At 63.3% G+C, this 14,683-nt stretch overlaps 3 protein-coding genes across 3 annotated transcripts; 2 read left to right on the top strand and 1 right to left on the bottom strand.

Moving 5' to 3' along the window:
• Positions 1-813: 813 nt before the first annotated feature.
• PFL1_04712 (uncharacterized protein) lies at positions 814-2,609 on the bottom strand (the record flags this gene model as incomplete). The annotated part of the gene is made up of 4 exons (XM_007882240.1): positions 814-1,230; positions 1,354-1,422; positions 1,506-1,795; positions 2,183-2,609. The coding sequence occupies 4 exons, from the start codon at positions 2,607-2,609 to the stop codon at positions 814-816; spliced, it is 1,203 nt and encodes a 400-aa protein (XP_007880431.1).
• Positions 2,610-8,851: 6,242 nt separating this feature from the next.
• PFL1_04713 (uncharacterized protein) lies at positions 8,852-10,794 on the top strand (the record flags this gene model as incomplete). The annotated part of the gene is made up of 4 exons (XM_007882241.1): positions 8,852-9,005; positions 9,166-9,239; positions 9,447-10,077; positions 10,187-10,794. The coding sequence occupies 4 exons, from the start codon at positions 8,852-8,854 to the stop codon at positions 10,792-10,794; spliced, it is 1,467 nt and encodes a 488-aa protein (XP_007880432.1).
• Positions 10,795-13,192: 2,398 nt separating this feature from the next.
• PFL1_04714 (uncharacterized protein) lies at positions 13,193-14,284 on the top strand (the record flags this gene model as incomplete). Its single annotated transcript, XM_007882242.1, has 2 exons — positions 13,193-13,882; positions 14,222-14,284. The coding sequence occupies 2 exons, from the start codon at positions 13,193-13,195 to the stop codon at positions 14,282-14,284; spliced, it is 753 nt and encodes a 250-aa protein (XP_007880433.1).
• Positions 14,285-14,683: the final 399 nt, after the last annotated feature.

The raw sequence follows: 14,683 nt of genomic DNA on the forward strand, positions 1-14,683 counted from the left end.
CAACCTCGGCACCTGCCAAAAAAAGGCCCGACGGCCGCCCCGCCCGCCCCGCACGGGATTTGAGGGGCGTGTCGCGCAAAGTGGCGCGTTGCACGACTCCCGTTTTGACTTCGAAAATCCAGACGGAAATCCGGCGAGGACCTCTTTGGCTAGCCTGGGCTGGCTGGCTGGGCTGGCAATCATGAACATTGCAAATGGCGAGAGAGGGCAGAGAGAGATCCAAGGGCAAGCAAAGCAGCGAGCGGGTGATGGACAGGATACCGCAAGGGCATGGGTAGGCTACATTGGGGGAGACGAGCAGAGACACGGTGTCGAGCCGAGTCGAGCGGGCGGGCCGGCCATTGACTCGCGCGGCGTGCCGTCTTACTTCTTCTTGAGGGGGTCGTGGCCCCAGTCTGTCGTGCAAGCACCGTAGCGCAGCACAGCGCAGCAAAGGCAAAGCAAGATGGAATGAGATGGGTGGCGGTCAGTAGGCTGCCGGCGCTGACAGCGTCGCTCCCGCATCCGCCCTATTCCACCGCCCGCGCTCTGCTCCTGCCGAGCCCTGCTCCTGCTTCAGCCCTCCCGCCTCCCGCCTCCCGCCTCTCGCTGTCCTCGCCCACTTCGTCCTCGTCCTGTCACGCCTGGTGGGTTGGTGTGGGGTGCGCCCGTGCTGAAGCGCATGCGGGTCGCGGGTATACGGGCAGCGACTCGATCCAGCGAGTCGTTGCCGGCATGGCCTGGCTGGCTCGCAGGTGAACCGCCGTGTCTATTTTTGCGGCTTTGATCCAACGGCGATGGGTGAGAGAGATTGCGACGGGGCCGGGGCGAAAGCTACCCCATCGAGACGTCCTCCATCTCGAGCGCATCGCCGTCGTCGTCGTCCTTGCCGACTTGCCCCGTGGACGCAGCGGCCGCTGGCGGAGAATGGCTGCGCGCCGCCTGCTCGGCCGTTGGTGGCTGGGCTGTCCCTTGACTCGCTGCCGCCCCTTCGCCCTTGCCTGACCCCGGCGCTGTCTCGGACGTAGCGATGCCGTCGTTGTCCTCGAGCTCGTCGACCAGGGTGGCGCCCCCGCCTGCGGGCAGGCCGAGGATGCGCTCCAGCAGCTGGGCGCACTTGACCTTTTCGAGCTCGGTGCTCTTCATCAGCTCGATGGCCTCGTCATTGAGGGCCGGGTCCGGCGCCTTGGACAGCAGCAGCGACAGCTTGAGCGATTCCGAGAGCAGCGACAGGTTCTGCGCGGAACGAACCTGCAGCAACAACGAAAGCCGGGATCGAGTGCCAGCGGGACCAGGTCAGTTGACAGAACGGCTTCGTCTTCCAAGGCCCAAGCTGCCACGGCCCAAGTTGCCGCGGTCCCCGACGAAACTCACCATCGCATCGGCCCGCGCGTCGGCCTGGAACGCCTCCTGCTCTATTTGAACCTTGTCCTTGTCTCCGATCTGCTCGCAGGGTGAAAGGACGAGCGTCAGTAGGGCTGTCGGCCGCATGGGCTGGGTCCATCCCGCCCGCGCGCGGTACTCACCGTGGCCAGCGAGATGAGCTCCTTGAAGCTCTCGAGCAGCGTCTCGATGTCGCCGTCGATGGTCTTGTTGACGCCCTCTTCGAGCTTGTCGAGATACTCTTGCGACGCCATCAGGCCGCTCGGCCCAAGCGCGGCGTCGCCCGCCCCGACCGCTGCCGAAGATGCGGCCGCCTGGCCGCCTCCAATCTTGCCCGTGCGGAGAGCGGTCGGCTGGGCCACGTCGGATCGGAAGGCGGCCGAGGTCGTTGCACCCGCTGCGGCAGAGGTGGATGGTGATGATGGCTCGCCATCTGTCGAGGCAAGTGTCGTTGCGTCGCCGTTCGAGGGCCGAGGTGAGGTGTGGTGTGGTGTGGTGTGGTGTGCAAGATCGCGGGGGAGTCAGGATTCGATCTTGGGGCGCTCCAGGGTCGACGGGGCCGTGCTGGGGATGGTTGGGCGATAGTCGGGTGGCGGCCGGTGGTGTCGAGGGGGGATGCAGCACCGGCGCCGAGTTGTAGCCGGCCACGAGGACGAGATGTGCCCGTGTCTACCGCCAAGCTGGCCGTGCGAGGCTGGATCGCTTCCCCAGCCTACCTTTGTCCCAGCCCAGTCCAGCCCGGCCAATCCGCCTAGCCCTCCCTGCCCACATTGCACGTCCTCCTCGCCACCCGCATCGTGTGCCGCAGCGGCGTACTCACTCTTCAGGCTCTTGTAGCTCTTGGTCTTCTTGAGCTCCTCCTCGCTCTTGGACTCCTTGAGGTGCTCCTCCTGTGCGAGGTGGCGCTTGTTGTAGCTGACGACCTTGCGCATGTGCTTGAGATCCTCGTCGGTGTACTTGTCCTTCTTCTTGTCCGGGTTGCGGCGGAGGATGTCGGTGATCTTGTTGCCGCTGTCGTGACCGACCGTCTCGCCGCCGCCGCCGCCGCCGCCGGTCCATCCCGACTCTTGCGAGTCCTTGGACTTGAGCCACTTTTCGAGCTCGTCGGCGCTCATGTTGACGAGCTCGTTGAACTCCTTGATGACTTCGTCGTCGGGCTTGACCATGTTGACGAACCTGTGGCGGTAGGCGATGGACTGGCGGTGCAGAGACGGGTAGATGGCGGCGCGAAGGCTCGAGAGCTGCATGCGCTGGGTGGCGTGCGAGGGGCCGAGGGCGAGCGTGGGTGGTGCGAGTGGTGCTGGCCGTAGCGGGGCGAGCGTGTGGTGAATGGTTGGGGGAATGTGGCTGGTGATGGTGGTGCTGATGCTGGTAGGCGTGGTCGCATCGAGTGACGGTGATGACGACCAGATCGAGTGGCCTGCCTCTGCCCGCTGCAGCAGCGCCTCTTTCCTGAGCCCTTTGAAACGAGGGCCGCTGCAGGCCGCTGCAATGTGGAGCAGCGGCGCGGCTGATCGGGCGTGTCTGCTGATTCACCCGGCCCGCATGCCTCACCCTGCCTGCCTCAGCCCATTCAAGTCGGCAGTCATGCTGCACCAGGGTAGCAGCAGGCTCATCAGGCAAATGCCATCACTCTGCTACTTCACACCTTGCCTGTGACAGCCTTTGATGCCCTGATGCAGCGTGTTGCTATGGCAGACTAGACCACAGTCATGATCACAACAGCTACTCAAGCCCATGTTGCAGCAGATGCTCTTCCAAACTGGTCATCTGCCTGCAGCAATGACACATGTCCACCTGCAGTCAGCAGGGGCATAGGACTGACTGTGCAGGGAAGCATGGTACCATGAGCCACACACAGCATGCTCATCAAGGTAGTTGACTTTGCCCCCTGTTCGTCTGTACAGGCTTGCTGCTGCTCACAACAAGGCTGCACACCTTCAGCTCTTGCCACATCCTGCTTCATGTCAGTGAGGAAGCAGCAACACTCAAGGTGGGGAAGCAAACAGAGGCTGGACTGATCATCACAGGCTTGCAGCAGCAGGTCTTCTCTTCTTGATGAGCGTGCAGGCCTTCATTGCTGTTGAAGGTGCAGATTCTACCAACACAGCCTCTCTCTTGATCCACCCAGCATCAATCACCACCATCAGCTGCCATTCCGTCCAACACCGTGTGCCAGGGGCTCATGCTCTACTACAAGCGGCTCCTTGGCGCACGGGAAAAGGAGATGGCTACCTGTGCTTTCTTGGTGAAGCACCTAGTTTGTTTGTTCTGCCTGGGGCCGCCCCACAAGCATCACTTGCGGCTGGGCACAAACCTATACGGTTGTGCCCAGATCCACATGGGGCTTTACCACCCTACCATCGTGGCGGCGGTCTAGGCAGGACTCCCCCTGCACCCGGGCTTGGCACTATTGCCGCTCGCGCCCACTACATTCCTGCATCCATAGTTCTACTTGCTGACCCCGGCCCGTCTTGCCAACCACTTTTGGCCGGTGCCGACAAACGGCGACCGGTCAAGAGCTGGTCCGGCACTGGCTCACGCCAAACCCCGGCAACAAGACCAACCTCGAGCTGCCCCACCGGACCTTGTGGAAGAGCTCTTGAGGCGAGTCCTCTGTTGCTGGAGGGGCCTGGGACCATCAGTCTCCTTTGCCAGGATCATGGCCAAAGCACAGCATGAGTAAGGCAGCTGCCATGTCCAAATCTCTGATGGTCAAGAGGCTGCAACTTGGCCCATGATGCAGTGGAACAAGAGTCCAGGCCAACACCACCTCACCACAACCTTCTGATCAAATTACGCAACCCTCTGAAACAAGCACAAGGCTACCACAAGGCATGACCAGTTGGCACAGCAATACACCGATGTGTAGACAAGACAAGCACAGGCTACCACAAGGCAACAGCCACAACAGAAACCTCTACCACCTACATCACCAAAAAACAGACTTCTGTTGCACAGGCAAATAGTGCATCAACACAGAACCCTGCTCACCAGCAGATTTGGGGCTCAAAGGTTGTGAACATCAGGCCCTAGTTGGCTTCTTCCTGCCAATGGTTGACAGGCTGGCCTTGTTTGAACTGCTTGACAACTGGCAGGTTCATGCCTACAATCAGGTGTACTACAAAATGATCCAGTTCACTAACCTCAACATCAATGTGCTGCCCCCTCTCCAAGCCTGTCTGGAGGTCTGGAGGTGGAAGTACCTGAGGCAGTGGCCTGGGGACTTCATCTTTGACCTTGACAGAGAATCAGCGCGTGCGTATCTGGAGGGCCACGCCGTGGCAGATGGCCACCTCGACTTCCTCATCTCCAATTAGGGAGGTCTTGACCAGGCGAGGCAACCTCTCTTCAATGCAAGACAGCCACCTCTTGCTCAGCGCCTCCATTTCGACATTATGACGAGTTCCTATCCGCTCATGCAGGACCTCACGATCGTTGCGCTCATGGCAGAGGCACGAGTGGCCTTCACCATCTGCAACCGAGTCGGTGAAGTCGTTCCCAGCCCCTCCGGCCCTACAGTTGCCAATGCCAACAGCTGGCAGTCTATGCTGTGCTTCTCCAACAACAAGGAGTCAATCAACTCCTGCAGCCTGTGGTTGAGGAAAACCCTCAACACATCAGGTTTGTGTGCAAAGTGGTTGTCCCTTTCTGGGCTCTACACACAGACCAACATGATCTTGCAACTATCAGGATGCAGCCTGTTGACATTGGTGGTCAATGAAGCCTTGCTGTCCTCAAGCTCATCAGTGTCACTGCTGGCCAGCATGCCACCAAGCGCTTTCTGGTGACCTCTTGAGCTGGTATGATGATGATGGAAAGATGAAAGATGTGTCAATGGTCTGGGAGGCCAGCAGGGGCTATGCCCTCAATGTGAGAGTGCATCAGATCACCACATTGGGTACAGGATGATACCTGGCTGCTGTGGCAAGGAGCAACAGCAGGGTGAATGTCACACAGAGTGGATGATGGGCTGACACCATGGTCTGATAGGCCTCTTGTCCCATCAGAGAAAAGATGCAGGTGGATGACCTCTGACTGCAACAGCCACCCGCCAACAAGGAGAGACAGAAACAAGCAGGCAGCAAACAAGCTCAGCAGGTGCAACAGTCCTATGGAATTTTTCAAAGGACTGATGCAGATCCCGCCCGCCCAGCTGCTGCACGACACGCTGCGCTGCACTGAAGGCGGATCGGCCTACCGGACCTTGTCACCGCATCGAGGGGGGGCACCTCGTTCACCCGTCGTCGTCGCCTCTCATGTGCTCATGTTCCCGTGAAGCCGAACTCGACTACCGCTTCTGCATACGCAAAGCAAGGTACAGCGTCAAGGGAATGGATCTGTTGTTTCAACACATCGGGCCGGCTGGTGTCCGACAGCTATCTCGTCTGCCACGTCGCGCGTTTCAAGGGTCGATGATAGTGCCATGGCGCAGGGATCCACGGTCTCGACGACCGCACTGAGTTCCCATACCATACCAGCGTCTACGGAAGGAAACGAAGCACGAGGCGCGCATCATGCCCACGATTCCGCCACTGTCGTCTCAGTCCACATCCTGGTTCTCCAACGTCCAAACAACAACGCGTCGAAGACGATCAGGTGATCCGCGATCCGGACACCACGCCCGCCCGTACGGACTCTGTTCGAGAAGAGGTGCGGAACGGCAAAGACGCAGGTAAGCTTCTATATCGGACGGAAGGTGCTGGTCAAGACGGCCGGGAGGAGGCGGAAACGGCGGCTGTCGAGGGGGCCAGGAAGGTCTGGGGAGAGGCGAAGAGCGAGAAGGGGCAGGTCACGGGGTGCGGGGAAGGTGTGCGGGGTACGAGACGAGGAGTGGAGCGGACCTTGTGAAGCGGATCCTCGGTGGACTTACAGCATCTTGGGGTCGGGACCGGGTCGACGGGGGAAAGGTCGTACGGGGCCCCGCATCCAGAGCGGCGCGAGGACGGGGCGGTGCAGCACCAGCACCAGCTGCTCCTCGACGCGCGGCGATTTGCCATCTCGTCTACCGACCGCCGCCCCCGCCCCGACGTCGTCGTAACAGCATGCGCCGTTCTTCTGCACCGGAAGAGAGATGCCGAAAGGCTGAGTTGCTCACCTGCCATGAAGTGTGTACGACGCGCACGAGGCAGAGGAACAGCACGGCGCGGTGCGGGTGGTATCCCGAGCTCGCTGTACTGCCGCCGCCGTCGCCGTCTGAGCAAGAAACTGTACGTCCGCGCCTGCCAGGAAGACGGTCAACGTGGCCTGCCTGACCAGGCTGACTGTCCGCTGGGCCGCCATGAACTCAGAGGGCAGAGAGATCCGCGATATTCTGATGCGCTCTTCTGCACCCCGCTGTGGATCCTCGTCGTGCATCTCTGCTCGATCGCCTTTCACGCCTCGGTGCGGAGGCGCGAAGCCGCGTCGTCTTGGGCCTGGCCACATATGGTCTTCAGAGATCACGTCGGCGCGCCCCTCCCCCAGGATCGGGTCGCCGGTTGCGAGGCGGGTGCTGTGCCGGTACGTCAGCGACGATGAGCGAGCTCGTACCGATCGCCTGTGGACATGTGCGCAGACCCGTCCTGCCCCCATTGCGTGGGCGAACGGTGGCATGCCAGAGGTCCTGACTGGCAGTGAGAGAAAGGGCGTGCACCGTCCTTGCCTCTCTACGGGGGTTTGTGAGATGGTGCCTGAACCAACGCACCTGCACCCTCGCTACACGGGAGGCTGGATACCGGTACACGCTAGAGCGGTCCGTAGCCGCCGGTAGGAAGGCAAATGCGCGACGAGGTCCGCTGCCTCTGGCCGCGGGACGATGAGGGGAGGAAGAGTGACGGCACATGGAAGTCACGGCCGCCTCGTTGTCGGTGCATGGCGCTGTATCGCACGGAGAACGGGGGGCGGATGGCGCTGCGACCTGCGATACGGATGGGGCCCCAGACTCCAAAGGCGGGGAAAGGGAGAGAGGTGCGGAAAGCGAGAGCCGCTCTGGCCGGTGAATGAGGAGCATTCGAAGCTGATGCGAAGACGGCGGGCGCTGTCTGGGGCGTGTGTGAGAGAGGAGAGGCGGTTGCGGAAACCGCTGGCCGCCCCCGCCTCGGCGTCCGCTCTCTGGCATTGACCCGCGGCCCATTGTGCTGCAAGTCTGCCTGATTGCCCTGGCTTGCTGGCTGAATTGGCTGCTTTGCCAAGCAGGACGATGGCCGGACGGTGGCGAGGCAGCGACGGCGGCAGCGGCAGCGGCAGCAGACGGGCTCGTCGTCGAGGGCAAAGGGGGCGGGGAAAGCGGGGAGCGGGGCGAGGAACAAGTTCGAGGTCCAGGCCGAGCTGAGCTGCCTAGCCTAGCCTGCCTCTGCCCAGGTGCTGCTTGCTTGGCGATGCACGTCGCCCTGCTAGCCGAGGCCAGGTTGCATCGGAGCTGGGTCTTGGCGCATCAAATTGGGCCCTCCGGACCTCTGCCAAATTTAGGACCTCGGGGCACTTTGCCAGAGGAAGCAGGTCCAGCAGGTGCAGGCCAGTGCAGGTGCGGGGGGCGGGCACGGGGCCAGTCGTTCCTCTGCCTCGTGGCAGCCACACGCCCTGGCGGGCGGGTACAGAGACACACTGCCCAGGCGCCCGAGGGAGGTCAAGCAGCGGGCGGCGAGGACGCACGGGTTTTTTCCTCGTCGTCCTCGGTCCCTTGCTTGCCTGCCTGGCTGCCTTGCCTTGCCCTGCCTCGTCCGCTTGCTCTGCTCTCGACGAGCGGATGATCCTATCCGCCTTCACTCCTCGACTCCGCTCGCCCATCCGCTGTAGAGGATCCAGACGAGACGAGGTCGTTCGGATCAGCTTCCGTGATATCCTCTCGCTCTGATCGCGAGGGCGGGAGAGCGGGGCGTCGGATGCGGCCTCTGCCTCGTCCAGTGCGGCGTCTACTCCTGCTGTTGAGGTGGGCGGCTTTGCCATGCACCTCGACCAGGCCTGCCTGCTGGCCTGCCTGCCTGCAAGTCCAAACCCGCTTCGCACCGTTTGCCCGCTTTGTGCCACCAGAAGAGTGAGAGTCCCCGCCGCCACCTTTTTTGTCCTGTCTGCCTGCCTGACTGCCCGTCTGCCCGTCTGACCCCTGCCCGTCAGCCTCGTCCCTCGCCCTTGTCCCACTCCCCCACGCCGCCGGTCAACTGCATCCTCGAGTTCCCTGACTCGAGCCCCGAAATGAAGCCGGTCAATCTGCAGGCGAACCCTTCTTCTCGCCCGCCTTCCCGTCAGTCCGTGGCGGTCCCTATAAAGAGCTCACCTTTGCCGCCATCGACCTTCCTTCTCGCCTCCGTCGCACCTCTTGACTCCTCTCCTCTCGACCACCAGCTTTCTGATCCCTCTTGCACGACTCGATTTCCCGTCTCATCGCCGTCGCATATCGGCCCCGGAGCCCGATTTTAAGCTCTAGTCGACACCCTTCCTAGCCTTCACACCGCCGGTGCCCTCGACCTCCTCACCACCTCACCTTCATCGCTGCCGTCTTCAGAGCATCATGTCGCAACAAATCGCCACTCCCCCACGGGACGTCGAGTCCCTCGAAGAAAAGAATAGCATCACCGACGCCACCGCCCTCCCCACACTCGGCGCCGCCCAGACCAAATCCGATGGCCTCACCGACTTCCACTATGACGAGGAGGCCGAGACTCGTCTCCGGCGCAAGATCGACAGAAGGATTATCTTCCCAGTAGCTTTGTGCTATTTATTTTGCTTTGTAGGGGCGTCATATTGGCCCTTCTACCTCTCTCCGTCGTCGAAAGACACCGGCTAACCGACGTTTCCTCTTCCCTCTTACCTGCGTCCCAACAGATCGCGCCAATATCGGAAATGCGAGGATTGCAGGGCTGGAGAAGGACCTCGGGATGAACCCCAAGAGCTACCAGGTGAGCAGAGCAGAGAGGATAGCGAGCCAGCGGAGGTCCTCGACGACGCCGGCGGCACCTCCACTCGAGCCCCGGTGGCTGAAAAATATTGACGCGTCTCGCTGCGAATTTCGCCCCTCGCCCGGGCGCCACCTCGTCGACCACCTCGATCCTCCTCGACCTCCTTCTCATCATATCTCCTGGATATCAAACGGACCATATCGACAGTACAACATTCTATTAACGTCATTCTATATCGCCTATGTGGTAGCAGAGATCCCTTCGACGATGATGACGAAGTTCGTCGGACCGGGTCGCTGGATCCCCTTCATCACATTCCTCTTTGGCCTGCTGAGCATCTGCAACGCCTTCGTCACCAACTTCAACGAGGCCGTTGGCGTCCGTTTCGTTCTCGGAATCGCAGAGGCGGGAATGCTCCCCTCAATCGCCTTCTACCTCGCACGGTGGTACCGCAAGGATGAGCTGGCCTTCCGCTGCGCCATGTACATCGTCATGTCCCCCGGCGCGGGCGCGTTCGGCGGCCTGCTCGCCTCGGGCATCCTGCGCATCGGCGACTTTGCCGGCATCGAGCGCTGGGAGAAGATCTTCTTCATCGAGGGCTTGATCACCGTCGCCATCTCGATCTTCGCGTGGTTCACCATCACCAACAGCATCGACTCGGCGCGCTGGCTGAGCGAAGAGGAAAAGGAGCTGGCGCGCGCGCGCATGCTCTCGGAGCAGGTCGGGCAGAAGACGCTCATCGACAAGGCCCGTCTGCGCTCCGTCATCCGCGGCATAACCGCACCCACCTCGCTCGTGTGCGCCACCATGTTCTTCTTTGACAACGTTACCGTCCAGGGTGAGTTAAACTTTGTGCGAGCTGGTCTGGCGCGCAGTGCACTGACGACCAAGTATCGTCTCTCTTCCGTTCATCCCCCTTCGACCCCCGCTCCCCTCCGGCATCGCAGGCATCGCCTTTTTCCTTCCCTCGATCGTCAGGACCCTCTTCCCAGGCAAGACGGTGATCCAGCAGCAGCTGCTCACGGTGCCGCCCAACGTGTTCGGCGGCGTGTGCGTGCTGGTGGTGGCCTACTGCTCGACCAAGTTCAAGGTGCGCGGCCTCGTCATTGCCTTTACCAGCCTCTTCACCGCGGCGGGCTACGTCATGTACCTCGCCTCGTCGCAGACCAACACGCGCTACGCCGCCTCGTTCCTCGCCACGGTCGGCTGTTACGCCCACGGCGCCGTGGTGCCCGCCTGGGCCACGATCAACACCAACAACGACTCGGAGCGTGCCGGAGCCATCGGTATTGTCGTGCTTCTTGGCAATTTCGGGGGATTGGCCGCCACCTGGACCTACCTTCCCAAGCATGCGCCCAACCAGGTGCCCGGAAACGCGGTCAACCTGGCCGGCGCGCTTTATATCACGGTCGCCTCGCTCGGCCTCGTGGCGTGGCAGCGCTACATGAACGCCCGCGGCCAGTCGGGCAAGCGCGACCACGAGATTGAGGGAATGACGCAGGAGCAGATCGACGAGCTTGGTTCGCGCCACCCGCGCTTCCTCTACCGGTGCTGAGGCGTCGGCGCCGCGCCGCGTTTACCGTTCGATACCCGCCTTCACGCGTCCAGATTTTCCCCTTGGCCTGGCTCTGCCTGGCTCGTTTCCATCGTCTCCGCCCCTTACGTCTTCACGACTCGCCGTCACGCCTGGTTCAAACCCGCTTCACGCCGCTGCTTTCCACAAGAGCTGTTTTCTGTACTCTATCTTCGATGCGTTTCCCTTCTATGCCGTCAAACTGCGTAACGAGATATGTCACGGTTAGAAGCATCGGCTGGACGACGGGAGACCCGAACACAGAGTGTACGCCAACATGCTGAGGGACGTTCGAGCGTCGGCCAGATGAGAGTCGTGACCAGTTTCAGGCGGAGCGGCGGATGGGAGGTGGTGCCGCAGATCTCGGCGACGTGGCGCAGTTTGCCCAGGCACGCCGACGCTCTGTCAATGAGCTCGTCGGCGTGCTGATCGCACCTGAGCTGACTATCCAGGGTCACTCCCAGGATCATTACGGGGTCAGCTGGGCGGACCGTACGGACTGGCCGCGAGGCGAGCATCGAAGGAACGCAAGCATGTCGAGGCCGATCCCGTTGCGCGTGGCGGATCTCATTGGCCGAATCGTTGACGCGTGCCACGCCCACGTCCTCTGTTCGGCCTCTCGCCAATCCCGTGACGTCGTCGACGTAGGCAATCACACTTGCTCCTGTCTCCTCACGACGCGTGGTGAAGATGTCGTCAGGAAGCCGTCCGCGGTCCCTTCTAAGCCGGGTGCTCATTCGACAGAGATGTCGGCCGTCGTCAATCTGCGCGGAAGAGAGCGGTGTCGCCGCTCCGTTGCGTCAACGGCCGCGATGGCGGCGACATGGTCACCAGCCGGCAAGAGACGCAGGAATCGAAGGGAGGCAGATTCGGGCCTTGCCCTCGACGACGTCGTGCGTGTCGACACGGCCCAGGCCGATCGGGACGGGGTCGAGGCCGAGTTTGACATCGGGAGCGAGGGAGCATCACGCCAGTTTCACCTGGGTGGCTCCAGCCAAGCTGCCGCCGCTGTTGCTCTGCTGCTCTCTCTCTCTTGCCCTCGCCGGCCTGGCACGCTTGACCACCGTCTTCTCGACCGAGAACGAGTCCTCCCGTCTGCTCCCCTGCCTGGCCGCGGCTGCTGCTGCGGCTGCGGCTGCGCTTCTCGATCGGGTACCGCAGCAACCTGGCCCAGCCTGGCCTGCTTGCCTGCCTGCCTGCCGCACCGACCCCGCCTCCCTGCTTGGCTGTCTGTCTGTCGTGTGCATTGCGGGCTCGCACGGCGGGCTCGCACGGGCACCTCAGCCTAGCCTGCCTGCCTGACAGCTCGTCGAGTTTTTCCGCGCAGGCGTGCGCGCGAGCATGCCGTGGCTGACTCACCTGCCTTCTTTTCCTCGCTCGCTCGCCCGCCCGTTCGTCGAGCTCGCCGCGTCTCCGCAGCACAGCCAGGCCGGCGGATCAGGCAGGAGGGTGGAGCAAGCTGCTGGAGCTGAGGGCTGCCCGACCGCAGCCCAGCCCGGGCCGGCGCTGAGGGTCCTCCACCTCGCCGCGCCGTGGCTGCCAGCCAACTTGATCCGCTGCGGCGCAGCGCGCTCGTTGCTGCTCAGTCTCGGCGCGTCCTTCCGGGCTCCTTGTCCGTGGATCGGCAGGCATGCAGACCGGCAGGCAGGAAGCACGCGCGCTGGGCTGCACAGGCAAGGCGGTGCTGACTGTCCACGATCATGGGTCCTTCCGAGCGCGCCGTGCGTGCTGGTGGGACCCGTCCGCCCAGCTTGACCGCCTGACCTGCGCTGATGGTCTGTGCTCAAGCTCGCCGCAGCGGGTGCGCTGCGAGGCGCCGTCAGACCTCCAAGCAGGCCGTCCAAGCACGGATCGATCGAGGCAGGCAGTCAGGCGGGCGAGCTGAGGCTCAGCGTGTCGTCGCTCGAACGACCGGGGCGAGGCAGCAGGCGCGTCGAGCGGACGTCAGCCTGCCAAGAAGGGTCGCCTGATCTGGCCTGCCTGCCTGCCCCTCCTCGTCCGCCAGGTCAGCATCGAGCGAGACGGCTCTCTCTCTCGTCGTCGTCCCCGTCGACAGGCACCTGGCCAGAGGGGCGGCACCTGGCGCAAGCGCCACGTACGAGGGCTCGCTGCGCCGGCCGCTGTGAGGGCCCGAAGGGATATATACCGTGCCTGGCCGGTCGCCCCCCTTTCCCTCCTCTTCCCTCCCTCGCCCATCGCCTCTTCCCCTCCCTTTCTCTCGCCCCGCCCCACCCCACCCTGCGCCTCTGGCTCCTACCTCAGCCACTTCAGCCACAGCAGCCCCGTCCTCGTTCGACCGCCCTCTCGCATCAGCCCCCCAAGCCAGCCAGCCACCCCCTCGCTCGAGCCCCGTTGATCAACGCTCCGAGCGTCTGTCACCATGCGTCTGGTCCAGGTCTCTCTCGTCGGCGCCGTGCTGGCGACTGTAGGCTTCATTGGCGTGGCAGCCACCCCTCTCACCACCTCGCCCGACATCTCTGGCGGTGCGGCCATCGTCGAGCCCCGCGCCGGCGCCGACGCCATCGCCAACGCTGCCCAGCCGGCCGCCGACTCTCAGCCCATCTACTGGAAGTGGTGCTACGACCACCGCTGGAACCGCTGGCGCGCCTACTGGTGCAATGAGTGGGACCGTCACTGCGACTGCCCGTGGACCTGGGACGACCGCGACCGCGACCGCGACCGCGACCGCGACAGGGACAGGGACAGGGACCACGACAGGGACCACGATCACCGTCGCGACGTCGAGAGCCTCGCCGCCAGGGACTTCTACGGCGACGGCTCGCACCACGACCGCGACCACCACGACCACGACCACCACGACCACGACCACCACGACCACGACCACCACGACCACGACCACGACCGCTGGGACCACAAGCGCGAAGTCGGCGACGCGCTCGAGAAGCGTCAGGACTGGGGCGGCAACTCTCTGTGCCGCTGCGACGCCTGGGGACCCTGCTTCTGCCGATGCCGCAACGGCTACTGCTGGCGCGTTTGGTGGTGGGGCGGAGGACGTGGCAACCGCGGTGACGGCGATGGCCCTGGACCCGGCGCCGCAGTCGACGACAAGGTGAGGACCGGCTGGCCGTGGTTGGAGCCTCGAGCCGCCTGCCTCGCATCTCGCAGAGAAGAGTCGGCGATGCGCTGACCCTTCTGCCTTTGCCTCTTGCCTCCCCGTTGCGACTGATCGACCGACTGCTGGCGCGACAGGGCGAGGCGAAGACGGCCTAGGGAGATCGACCTAGGATAGCGGCGTGCGTCGCCTCGAGGCCTGGCTGAGGGGCCCGCAACACCGCAAGGTTTCTGGTGAGCGAGCTCGCGCGAGGGTGGTGTCGACGCGTCGGATCGGCGCGGCGCGGTATCGCTGACGTCTCGTCTGTCTCTTCTTTCGCCTTGCCGTCGTCCGCAGTCCCGAGCGCAGATGCGGCTGCTCGACGCCGTCGATCCTTCGTTGATTCCTGATCCATCGTGATTCGCAGCGTTTCCTCTCCCCTCTGATCCATCCCGACTCAGTTCGGCTCAGCGCCACGCTCTGGCGCCTCGATTCCCGATCCCGAGCTCGCCTCTGCCCGGCTTCCCCGTTCCGCAGCACGTCCCTTATCAGCCTACGCCCAGCCCTGGTCGCGTGAATCGGAAGCGCGACCCGCAGCATCAGCTCGCCGTGCTTGTCCTCTCTGTCGTGCCGCGTGGGTCGGTCTGCAACATGGGCAGGTGCGGCGGCGGTATGGCTCTACGCGCCAGCGGGAGATGGACAGCGTCGTCCGCCAAGGAGGCCGCGTGCCCGCAGCCAGGGAGGCTTGGCCTGGGGAGGTGGCGGGTGACGGGGGGCGGGTTGCCTGCCTGACGTGGGGCGGCGATGGCGGCAGCGGCG

Source organism: Pseudozyma flocculosa (genome assembly GCF_000417875.1).
Source record: "Pseudozyma flocculosa PF-1 unplaced genomic scaffold scaffold00016, whole genome shotgun sequence".
In the NCBI taxonomy this organism is placed as follows: Eukaryota; Fungi; Basidiomycota; class Ustilaginomycetes; order Ustilaginales; family Ustilaginaceae; genus Pseudozyma; species Pseudozyma flocculosa.